Source organism: Cottoperca gobio, chromosome 5, assembly GCF_900634415.1.
Source record: "Cottoperca gobio chromosome 5, fCotGob3.1, whole genome shotgun sequence".
In the NCBI taxonomy this organism is placed as follows: Eukaryota; Metazoa; Chordata; class Actinopteri; order Perciformes; family Bovichtidae; genus Cottoperca; species Cottoperca gobio.
Genome location: NC_041359.1, coordinates 9,515,123 through 9,527,568, shown reverse-complemented (window position 1 = coordinate 9,527,568; position 12,446 = coordinate 9,515,123). Strand labels below are relative to the sequence as shown.

General features: G+C 42.4%; 1 protein-coding gene across 34 annotated transcripts in view; it reads left to right on the top strand.

Moving 5' to 3' along the window:
• The first annotated feature begins 6,396 nt into the window (after nucleotides 1-6,396).
• The window catches only part of cast (calpastatin), a 35,872-nt gene continuing 29,822 nt past the window's right edge, over nucleotides 6,397-12,446 (top strand). For 21 of the 34 annotated variants that reach the window (XM_029430951.1, XM_029430940.1, XM_029430934.1 and 18 more), the window contains exons 1-2: nucleotides 7,427-7,471; nucleotides 8,229-8,318. In XM_029430951.1, the coding sequence (XP_029286811.1) occupies nucleotides 7,442-7,471; nucleotides 8,229-8,318 (120 nt within the window). In that variant the 5' untranslated portion in view covers nucleotides 7,427-7,441. Of the gene's footprint in view, nucleotides 6,791-7,426; nucleotides 7,472-8,228; nucleotides 8,319-11,989; nucleotides 12,159-12,446 lie in introns of those variants that run through there. The other 13 variants (XM_029430948.1, XM_029430941.1, XM_029430947.1 and 10 more) reach the window with 8 other exon arrangements.

Below are 12,446 nucleotides of genomic sequence, written 5' to 3'. Positions count from 1 at the left end.
CCAGCCTTACGGACTGTATCACGGGCTATATAAACTTTTGTGTGGATAACGTAGTACCCACCAGGACTGTACGATGTTTCCCAAACAACAAACCTTGGATGAATCCTGAGATAAAGGCTCTCCTCAAAGACAATAAGAGGGCCTTTAGGTCAGGTGACAAGGAAGAACTGAGGATTGTTCAGCGGGAGCTAAGGTGGAAGATCAGGGAGGGAAAGAACATCCACAGGAAGAAGATGGAGGAGCAGCTGCAGCAGAGGAATGTCAGCAGTGTCTGGAGAGGCCTGAAAACCATCTCTTGGTACAAGGAGCCAGAGATGCCAAGGGGGACCTAAAGTGGGTGAATGACTTGAACATTTTCTTCAATAGATTTGATCAGTCAGGCGCCCCTCCGGATCATTTCCCCGTGCTGCAACCTCCATTGTTCTTATCACCGGTGTACGACCCTGTCATCTCCACCCTGCCCCCTCCCTCAACCCCCAGCCGTCAGCTACTTCACACATCCACTCTGTCTCCTGCTTCTCCACCCACAAACACCCCTCCACCCACTACCTGCACTTTGTCCATCACAACCAACCAGGTGAGGAGTGAGCTCAGAAGGTGTAAGGCAAGAAAGGCTGCGGTTCCAGATGGCATCAGCTCGAGGCTCCTCAAATCCTGCGCCGACCAACTGTGCGAGATTGTGGAGCTATTGTTCAACCTGAGCCTGAAGCAAGGGAGGGTACCTCAACTATGGAAAACATCTTGTGTGGTACCCGTACCAAAGACAGCCCCACCCCAAGGGCTTCAACAGCTACAGACCAGTGGCGCTGACATCACAGCTGATGAAGACCCTGGAGAGGCTGGTCCTTGGTTATCTTCAACCCCTTGTGAGACCATCGATGGACCCACTTCAGTTTGCCTACCAACCTAGCATCGGTGTGGATGACGCTGTCATGTACCTGATGCAGAGATCCCTCTCTCACCTGGAGAAGGCTGGGGGCACTGTGAGAATCATGTTCTTTGATTTCTCCAGTGCCTTCAACACCATTCAACCCAGGCTGCTGGGGGACAAGCTGGAGTGCTCAGGGGTGGATCATCACCTCACCAGCTGGATCCTGGACTACCTCACCAACCGTCCACAGTACGTGAGGATTGTCTGCTGACTTCACCCACAACACAGCAAAGTGTCACCTGCAGAAGTTCTCTGACGACTCTGCAATTGTCGGCCTCATCTCTGATGGGGGTGACGAGGAGTACAGAGAGCTGACACAGGACTTTGCCCTCTGGTGCCAGAGGAACCACCTCCTGCTCAACGCAGGGAAGAACAGGGAGCTGGTTTTAGACTTCAGGAGGCGCCATCATTCCCCCCCAACACCAGTGAACGTCCTGGGAACGGACGTTGAGATTGTAAAATCTCACAAGTACCTGGGCGTTCACCTCAACAGTAAACTGGACTGGTCAGATAACTCTGCTGCTCTGTTCAAGAAGGCACAGAGCAGCTTTATCTGCTGAGGAGACTGAGGTCTTTTAGAGTGCAGGCTCCTTAAGACCTTCTTTGACTCTGTGGTGGCATTTTATAGAGTGTTCTGCTGGGGTAGCAGCATCTCGGCTGCTGACAGGAAGAGACTGAACAGACTGGTTAAGAAGACCAGCTCTGTCCTGGGGAGCCCTCTGGACACTGTGGAGGTGGTAGGAGACAGGAGAATGACGGCCAAGCTGTCCTCTCTATTGGACAACATGTCCCACCCCCTCCAGGACACTTTGTCCGCACTGTGCAGCTCCTTCAGTGACAGGCTGCTTCACTCGCGGTGTCTCAAGGAGAGATATCGTAGGTCCTTTCTCCCTGCAGCGGTCAGACTGTACGATCACCACGGCCCCTGGTACACCACCACACCAAGAGAAGTCTATTACACCACTGTGTGCAATCATCACTGCCATGTGCAAGATTCACTCTTAGAATGTTTTATCAATGGCTTTGTACTTATACTATTGTTACTGTATTTTATTCTATTTAATTGTGTACTCGCCACTTTACTTTCTTGTTCTTTTGCTGTAACACGGTACCTTTCGCCGTCCTGGGACTAATAAAGGATTTCTGATTCTGATATATATGCACTGTATGTGAATGGGAGTGATAAGTACAGGATCGTGTAACACATTCAACGTTTCTATAGAGGGAGATATGGGTCATGATTTCTGAATACTGTTGTGTTTACATTGTGTTCAGAATGGATAAATAAAACTTTAAAACAAATAATTAAAAGAGTTTAGGCTTGGCCTGCAGATCATTGTAGGTCAAGGATCGTAGTGGAACAGGCTTGTTTTGACTAATACAAGACACTTTAAACTTTAAGCCATTTGTTCGACCTAAAATTATGAAGGCTTTGCAAAAATAAAATCTTAAGTAAGGAGGAGATTTTCCTGAGATAATCTTTCAGACTAAAATGTACCAGTGTTGTAAGGGAGGACCATCCTACGCTGTATAAGGTACAATGATGAAGCTAATGTATTTACTGTATGTTGTTTTTTCATTGTCGAATGTATCCTGCTTTTGTTTTAGGCAGTTGTTTTTTTATGACTTTTATGACGTTATATTGCCAGCATGAGATGCGGTTTGAGTTTTTTACTGATGGAAACAGATGTACAATGATCCGCAGACAAAGGGGTTGTACGAGTGGATGTTATTTTTTCCCCTCTCGAACACAATGGAGGTTGTGTAGGTGCATTTCATGCAGACGAACTGTATAGATCAAATACAAACAAACAGAACAATACAAGCCCTCTTGTACAAAAGGACTCTCCAGTTTAATTCAGATGTACAATATTTGTCTAAAAACAGAGTGAACTTGTTAGTCATTGTGAGGTAAACTTGTCAGAACTGATAATGACCGATGCCTTTGGTCACCTGGCCGTGTGCAAACAGGTCTGCACCAGATCTGCAGTATAATCCACGTTTACCTAGCAACAACTGTTTGCTTTTGACCAAAGCACTTGCTCAGTCACACAGAAACACAGCTGAAGAGCCACAAGATGGACAATCTTTGTTGCAGGAGTGCATGGTTTCATTACGGGGCAGTGAATCTTTGCCTTTCATTGATTCTCGGCAGCCTCCGTCCTTATCGCTGAGCTGTGAGGGTGTGTGTTTCACTACAAGCTCAGATCACTCATCCACTGTGAGGACGCACACAAAAGCAATACAAGCATCATTTCCCACAAATGAGGCCGGAGGTCAAAGTGTGCTAATTGTTTTTCCAGAATGTGAAGGAAAGTCCTCGCTTTTAACTGGAGGAGGATGACGCAGAGGAAGCTGCCACCTCGACAGACGGTAACTCGACCTAAATCAATTAGATGTGGCAAATAGATGTGAAGACTTCAACTGCACTCGCTGCTGATCTCAGAGCACATTTACAGTTCAGTGACAATTACAGTATTTTGTAGCAATTATTCCCTGATACGCTATTGTCTGGTTCCGTGTGTATATTATATACAGTTTAGTACATTTCAAAATCCAGTGACATGATATTAAAATGGTTTGTTGATAAAATCAAAATAAATGAAACTGAAACCCATCACTGTGAAGTCAAAGAGGAACCCAACAGCAGTGAATGGGACCCCCATGTGACCCTCCGACCCTGTGAAATCTGTTGTCTGTGACACTCAACAAGGATGCATGGTTGTCATGACAACCTCCTCCTTTTGTCATCTTTATTGTCGCTGTGGCGATCAGACAGACATTTTAACTTAACAGGAAATTAAAAAACAACAGTTACTATAATATATGATCTGTCGGACACTGAAGTTGAATTGTGTCAGAGTTACATCTCTTTCTTTGCTTTTGCTTTTTTAGATATTGACCGAAATATTGTTTTATTCATCTTGTGTGTGTGTTTTGTTTTTGTTCTGTTCTGTTTTTGAATATGGGTTGTGTATATTTGTAAGTTTGTTTGTAGATGAAATTAAATATAATTTTAATTCAATTTATTTCATGATGTTCTGGTCGACATCACATTGTGACATTTTTACAGAAACATGCTGTGCAGACGAACACTGATCCAAAACCAATGAAGTGTGCTTTACATTCTCGTCAAATCCTAAAGTCGACAAAGACGTGAAACATTTCCGATTTTGTAGAAATGTGTATACAATGATGTTATATTATAAAAGATATAATATTCAGCTGGCTTGTATATTATGGCCATCACAACATGTGATTTTGTATTGTGATGAATTGAGATATATATATATATTCAAATATATATCACATGAATATATAATATATATTAAAAGTGTAAAACTATGCTTAGATCACAATCCCATTTTTTATTCAATACAATTAGACGGAGAAGAAAATAATTTCTGCTGCTAAAGTTAAAGAATGTAATAAGCTTTATATAGAAAACTTCAAACCAGGCACAGGCAGCACCGTATAAAGTGCTTCCCAAGCCAGTAACACAAATAAAAAACACTTAAAAACACAGCAACTGGTTAAACGGACATTATCAAGCCTTCCATTAGAAATGATAATTTACATATTAAAAGCTAAACAGCACAAATATGAAATGTATGGAGGCCGCTTCATTAATTATGTCAAGGATTGAGATTCAACACATGTTCAAGTGAATTACTCTTTTCTGTTGACAATGCAGTTTCCGAGCTTCTAGAAAGTAAATGCTTACTATTGATCTAATTCTCCATTTTGTATACAGAACCATTTCTTAAAACAACAGGAGTTTAATTGTTTGAGGGTTTTTTTCTCTCTTTCTTTGTTTTGTGTCAATGCAGCATTTTATTTTGTGTTAAATATTATATGAACGTAAAAGGCTGTATTGACTATCTTTGCACCAGCTGTCGTTGAGAAGTGAGCTTAGTAATATGGTGAAGAAGCAGCAAAAGCTAATTCAGTCGCATTGTTGTGTTAATAACTCACTGTATAAATGTTTCAGCTGTTGCGAATATGAGTAATACCGGAAACAGAACGAGCAAAGGTTAAGAACTGTTTCATTCCTTCATGTCAACAATGCTCAATCAACGTTGTGCAAATGTCATCTGTTATCAGAAGATGCTGTAAAAATGCCGTTCTGGTGTCACCCAGATTGGCATCACTTTGCAGGTGATAGACTGTTTCTTCCTGTGAGGACCTGACGGGATTCATGTTATCAGGAGGAGTAAAGGTCAGATGGACTTTGTCTCTGAAGGGCATCAGAGTGACAGATGCCGTCATCACTTTCATCCACCAATGAAAACAGAGATCAATGACAAGCGACTAGTCAGTGTGCTCACAGGAAGTGCGCTGATCTGACGGGAAGTGCGCCGATCTGACGGGAAGTGCGCTGAATTAGTTTTTCTTTGGGGCCTTCTTTTGTGTCTTCTGCTCTGGTTTCTTTTAACCTGCCATGATACAGAATCAATTCACATGTCAGTCAATTCAGTGTTGTTGTTCTGACATCTGCTTATCTTTTAACAAACATACATATTGGATGTTACTCTTCTACTATCTCAAAGATCATTGACTCATATCAATTATGTGTAAAGTGGAAGTTACTTCTAGAAAAACAACTGTGGAAAGAAACCAATATGGATAAATATGTTGAAATGTTTACACGTTTTAATACAAAAACCCCAGAAATGGTCAAATTTTGTTTAGTACATTTACATTTTACAATTCCAATAATCTGAGCAGAAATGAAATGAAATGTCCGACCAGTGTGAACATTTTCCAAAAGCCCAAGGTGACATCTTCATATTGCTTTTGTTGTCCAATCAACAAAAACACAAAGATATTTGTTTGAATGTATGATGAAAACACAGAAAATCTGTGGATTGACTTATTAAGTGGCTAATCATTTTGTATTTTTAGTATTTTAAAATAAAACCATATAAACGATGTCAGCCATGAGTATCAAATAAAAAAAAGATATTGGAATACCATGTCTTTCTGTGTGTTTGAAATGATTTTATTGCACACACAAAATAAATAAATAAAGGAAACCAATAAGTATTCTAATAATCAATGTATCATGTAATTAATTAAAAAAAACAAACTAGTGCCAAGTCTTCTTTCAGTGTGAATGTGCTTTAAATGAATGCAGTAGATTTAATTAATGTTGTTTTACGTTAGACTGTCACACAGTTTCATGGGGCCAGCGGTTGCTCTGTTGTCTCGGACAGTTCCTCTATTGGCCACCAGAGGGCGGCGTTGTGCTAAAAGAAAAAGGCGCCAGCTCCCTGAGAGGAAAAGGATAACATCAGCGGTGACTCAACTCTTCCCGGGGCTGCGGGGCGTGTCCCGTGCCTTAAAAACAGTCTGTGTGTTCTTCCTGTGTTGCATGTTGGTTTAATACTATCTTTTCACACGCACTTAATCACTCAGTTAATGCAGTTTGCATGGACCTACAGGCCCTTCTATCCTCTCATCATTCATATGATCACATTTGTGTCAAATCTTTACTTTTAGATCTTACTTGTCTTATCTGGACCAGTCCCACCAATGTAGCTGAATATCGTATAGAACGAACCTGATTAAGTACAAGTACGTACTTGCTGCAACTCCATCTTAAACAGGTCTACATACAAACACTAGCATTAAAACATTCCAGCTCTACTTTGATCAACCATTAGAGCCGAAAGTTTTCTCAGCGGGAGGGGCAACATATTTTGCTCCAAGGGCAGATCAGCCTGCAAACTCATATTCCACAACAGAGGACTGAGGACGCAGAAGGATACTTAGTAAAGTTTACCCACTCGTGTTTTGAAGATGCCACACAAGAGGAGAGGCCATGGTCACCTTAAAAACACAAAGGAGGCGAACGAAGTAAGTTTTCTCTTTTATTGCACAAAGGAGCAACAGGTTCAGGATGTGTTTACAGATGCAAACAATATCACCAACACACCCAACATGCTTGAGACAACAATTCAACAGTTTCAATATGATAGAGAAATTGTAATTCACGTGTAGGCTACAAGTAGGACACACTTTGCTGTGCTTATTTTGGAGTGTGTGCGACATGCATGTGTGCAGGTCGCTGCATCGATTAACCACGTATATAAATCAGCATCGGTCAATCGATCAAGCTGTTGCTGTAAAGCTATTGATGGTGGTGTTTTCAGTTGTTTTCATGCCACCCATCTCCAACCAGAGTTAAAACTATGTGGTCAGACCTAAAAGTCTCTCTAGTTGCTTCTATTGTGTGAGTGCTGATGGCAGTGAGGGGGTGGTATATTTTCAAGCCAATGCATGATTTCTCTTTGGTTATGCGGAAGAGCCAGATCCCGCTGGAAAACAATGCATTTTCAGTAATGTGACTGAGTCAGAAGCGGGTTACAGAACATATAGACATCCTTGTGTGGTAATTGTTGGATGTGTCTGGGGAGTGGCTCACTGTGGGGAAGCACAGAGAAAAGATCTTGCGGTGAGGAGAGAGTGGCAGCGCAGGGTAGAACACTTTTATTTCGCCTCCTGATCATGGCGTATGCAGCATACTGGATGAGTCTTGTGAGTACATCTGCACGTTTCTGTTTGACCCTCTGGCAATCCACTTTAATACCTCTTGAGTTGGCACATGTACAAAGGCTGCATGTATTCATTTACTGTAGTAAACCAGCACAACTTGTCTGAAAGTGTATCTGCTGAATGCTCTTTCAAACTTGGCATAGGCTGCAAAGCATAACCTTTAGAATGCCAGTAAATTATTGTAAGGGCTTTGCCCATATTCTGTCACACACAGTGTTTAGCTACAAGGGTGTGTGACTGTTTAAACTGAGATAGGCTTCGACACGCACTTGTGTCAGTTTTGAATTAATCTCTGTTATTAGATGTACAATTAATACAGATGCAGTGTCTTGCTACTCGTTCCAAACTAATACTGAACATTTTGTTGGATTAAAATGTGTTATTCAACTGACATGCAGTTATTATTGCTTACACAAATACCATAATATAAAAAAATGACACATGTTTGCTTTTTATTAGATTCGTTTGGTAGCATCACATTTCCACAAAACGTGTTGAAAAAGCAAGAATAGCAACTGTGATAAGACGTGCCTATGGGATATCTTACTTCAGATGTTAAATGAACAAAGCACCAACATAATAGGATACAAACACAGCATCCTGTACACAAGTTCCATTGAATTTATTGGCAGAAGCTCATTCTTTCACTTACAAAAACAATGGTGTGGGTGTGGGTGTTTTGTGTGGGTGTGTACGTGTGTGTGCACGTGTGTGTGCGTGTGTGTTTGTGTGTGTGTAGCAAGGAGGAGCTGCTGCTTCCCCACTTGAGGTCCATCATAGTAGCAGGTCTCCAGCCTCCCATTCCACTGCAGGGTCCTACTATGGCAAGGTACTGACCACAAAACAAACGTTCTAATGTCTGTGGTCATGAGAAGGTTAGGACCCAAAAATGCGGCCACAGGAAAGAAAAGTGAAAACTTTGTAACATACTTGCTTTGCAGTAGTTGAATGTGTATGTTTCAGAAGTAAATGGCCAATACTGGACATGTAGAGGAACGTTTGTGTCTGTCTCCCTCTGCTGAGTGCTGTCACTTGACCTCGCAAATGCTGATTCGTCAGATAAGAGCTGCTTTGCCTGTGCTGACTCTGTTGATGAGGAGGTGCAGTTGACCCACACACTCTTAACATTCCTGCATTTAATTTTTAAAACCTGTTATCTGTTGATGTAGCCCTTTTTATTAACCTCCTGTATTCTCAGTGTACACTTGGAACATTTGTCTTCACCCTGCCTTCTTCAGCTACTTTTTATCTTTACTTTTTAAGATTTAGAGAGATGAAACCATCTTTTTCACACATGCAGAGCACACAGCACATACAGTGACATTTGTTCTCTGCTTTTAACCCATCCTAGTACCAGGAGTCTAGTACTAGGAGCAGTGGGCAGCTCATAGGACAGCGTCCGGGGAGCAATGGGAGTGAGGGGGGAAGGGGGATGTCCGGTGCCTTGCTCAAACTTGTAAACGCGTTTATCTTTACTAGTTTTTATTTTAAAAGTTTAGCTCACATTATTACTTGTTCCTGTCACCAAAGTGAAGGAACTCTTTGTGCACATCTGATCAAATCTAGTCCCAGGTGAAAATACGAATGAGCAACACCACCACATGCCCCACAACTGATACTAGTTCCTTTAGGTCTTTGGGAGGTTCCTGCACAAGATATATCTTTTTTTGTTTCCCATGGTGCACCAGCTAGTTTTATTGGCTGCACCAAGTACAACATGTACTGCAGGGCCAAGTGCCGTACATGCTTTGTTTGTCTGTATGTCTTCGGCTGTAGAAGAGGGATGGAAAAGCAAACTTGTAGGACTTCATTCCTTTGCTGTGGGTTGATCAGGAACACAGATGAGGTTTTAAAAGTCTGACACTGTGGGCCTTCCCTCAGACAAAATCAAGACTACTGCCGACCCCAAACCTCGGCTCAACCACCACAATACAGGTCAAATATCTGTATATGAGTGGGTCGAGGAGAGTCAGTGCTCCAGTCCTTTTTATGGGACATTCTGAGCCTTACTTCTTGTTGCACTATGAATATATTAATAGATTTTGTGGCTCCAATGATACGTCTTTGTTTTCAATTATTTCTGGGATGACCCAGCTCTGTGTTTCAGATGCTTTGGAGACAAACAGAAATGTTTTCATGGTGTCAGTGAGCTTGCTGTGGGCTACACCTTGAGTTTGTTGTTTGTTGTTTTGTGACAAATTGGCACCATTAAAAGCATGCTGAATTAGCTACTAGGGGCTCCCGTATATAATCTACCCATGGATGTACAGGTGACTGTCACCAGAGTACTGTGATACAGAAGAAAACTTAAAAAAAGGGGAAGCTTCTCAGGCAATTTCTGGAATTTTAAGGAGCGCCTTTTTTCCTTTTGGATATTTATTTGCGATTGAATAGCCTACCAATGATAATGATATGCTGGGAAACTTTAAGTTACACTGAGTGTGAACTTGTGTGCATCATGTCTGTAGGGCTAGTAGGAGTGCAGTGTGGATCGTATAGCCCTTGGCTTGGGTTAACACTGGATTAACAATTTGTGTTTGAAAAGGGGCTAAATTACCCTGGGTTCAACTCTTGGCCCCTGCCTAAGCATATGCAGTGTGCAACGCCTTCTTTATTGGCTAAATGAGCTGTCACTCACAACTGCTGCCTACTTGACCCTGTTGATAAGCAGACCGATCCATCGGTACAAACTACAATAACTAACTTCCGGTTTTAATTTAGACCTGTCTCTTTCATTGTGCATTATCTCTGCCGAACATCTCTCCCTACGCACCTCCCCGTGGGGCGTGGGGCTCACAGGTTGTAAACCTCTGGAGTGCAGTATAGGAATCCATAACACGTAATTACACTAAACAGCTATGTAGGTTATATATACATTTCTAATTCTACACACATTCTGTATTATTAAGGTATCAGACTGCAACAGATTGTCTTAAATCATCCATCTGGTATTTATTCACGTGGAGAGCCTATTATGTCTTGATTCTGTAAAGAAAACAAACAGGGAAGTGGTTTCCTGCCTTTCAGTATCATATTGCACCTACAGTGATGTTACAGGTTGCAGTACCAGTGAATCGTATTTGGCATCCTTAAACCCTTGGATGTGGCATGCATAAAGGAAGAGCTCACAACTCTACCTGGACATTTAGTTGTAATGACCATTCAACCTGTGTGCTGCACAGACAGGAGTTTCATGTCTGGCTGGTTTAAGCAGTACATTACATTGTTTCCATATTTTGCTGAGGTGTGCTGCTAAAACACTTGTAAGCGAATAAAAGATCAGACTGATTCCATCACAGTGACTCACTCAAAGACTGTATTGTCTGCACACCCCACCCAAAGAACTGCCCTAAGCAACGTGCAATACTCCCAAGTCATAGGTGAGGAAAAGCCTCAGAGCGATGATTGGAATTGCACTTTGCACTCGCAATGCCTCTTCTGTAAATGATATGAAAACAATGGCTTTCGGGTACACCTGAATATACTTTTCTAGTATAGAATGTAATGTTGTCTTTGCACTTCTATAGTTTGATGAATATTGTAAGTAAAGAGTTCATCTGAGTGAAAACTTATTGAAGGTTAAGGTTAAAAAAGCCAACACCCATGCCTTAAGCGTCAGTAAATCTATTAGTCTGTAGAAACACTCCCTATATTCTGGTTTCCCAAATACATGTTTTGCTGCCGCCTCAGCTGTTTTGATGAACAGAATGATGATGAAATCCCCTCTGCTGTCTTTCATTGGCTCAGCCAGCAGCTATCGATTGATGGTTCTGACCTGGTGAGATGCTGAAATAACCGTGGATTAATTAATATCATTTCCTGTTTTGATGCTCAGGAGGTGATATCTCTGCTCAGTTGTGTATCTCTTGGCAGATAGTTGACACACATGTAATATAATACTAGTCTGGCCCCTCCCTTTTATTCTCATAGGCAATTAGTCAGCCAGGGTGGTTGCACAAGCTATCTTTTATAACTGCGTGTACATCTGCGTGTCCACAATGTCTCTCTATGCCTGTGTGTGCTCAAGGCCTGTATATCATCACAAATCTGGGTGTGTGCTTGTTGATAAGGGGCTCAGGTATTGTCTCAGTGAAATAAATTGTTTTACACATGTGTGTGTGTGTGTGTGTGTGTGTGTGTGTGTGTGTGTGTGTGTGTGTGTGTGTGTGTGTGTGTGTGTGTGTGTGTGTGTGTGTGTGTGTGTGTGTGTGTGTGTGTGTGTGTGTGTGTGTGTGTGTGTGTGTGTGTGTGTGTGTGTGTGTGTGTGTGTGTGTGTGTTAAAGCAGTATCTCTTTCCCTGAGAAGCAGCTCAGATGTGACCCCTCATCAGGTGGGTGTCAGTCCATGGTCAGCGCGACTCCCTTTATAGCCCAGAGAGTTATGAGCCGGCCTCTTGTGACATATCCACATCTGAGCCTCCCCCTCTTCTGTCCCCTCTGCTCCCCGAACCACGCCCCCCCCTCCAGTCTCTCCGCCCTCGCTCTCCCTTCCCTTCCCTGTGGTTTGGAAACATGCTGCAAGCCGACAGACAAGGCAGAGGCTGACAGACATACGCTCACACACAAACACACACTCGGAGGTACTTTCAGCCAACATGGGCCAGATATTGAGCTGGATCCGAGGCCCACGGGACGGCCAGGCCCTGCAAGATGTAGCCGTGGAGGAGCAGGTGTGTGCAAATGTGTTGTCTGTGTGTGTGTGTGTGTGTGTGTGTGTGTGTGTGTGTGTGTGTGTGTGTGTGTGCCATGTTATGTGCTGAGCAACTAATCCAAAAGTATCCACGTGTGTTTTGGTGTGTTCATGTAAGTCAGTCTGCAAGTATAAAGCTACATGTATTAACGCTCTGTTTGTAGTTGTTGTTCTGTTAGTCCAGTTTGTAAAGTATGTTTAACAAAGGACTTATAGGGGAAACGCATAAGGAGGAAAACTGTCTTGGCTCTTATCCAAGTCAGACCTC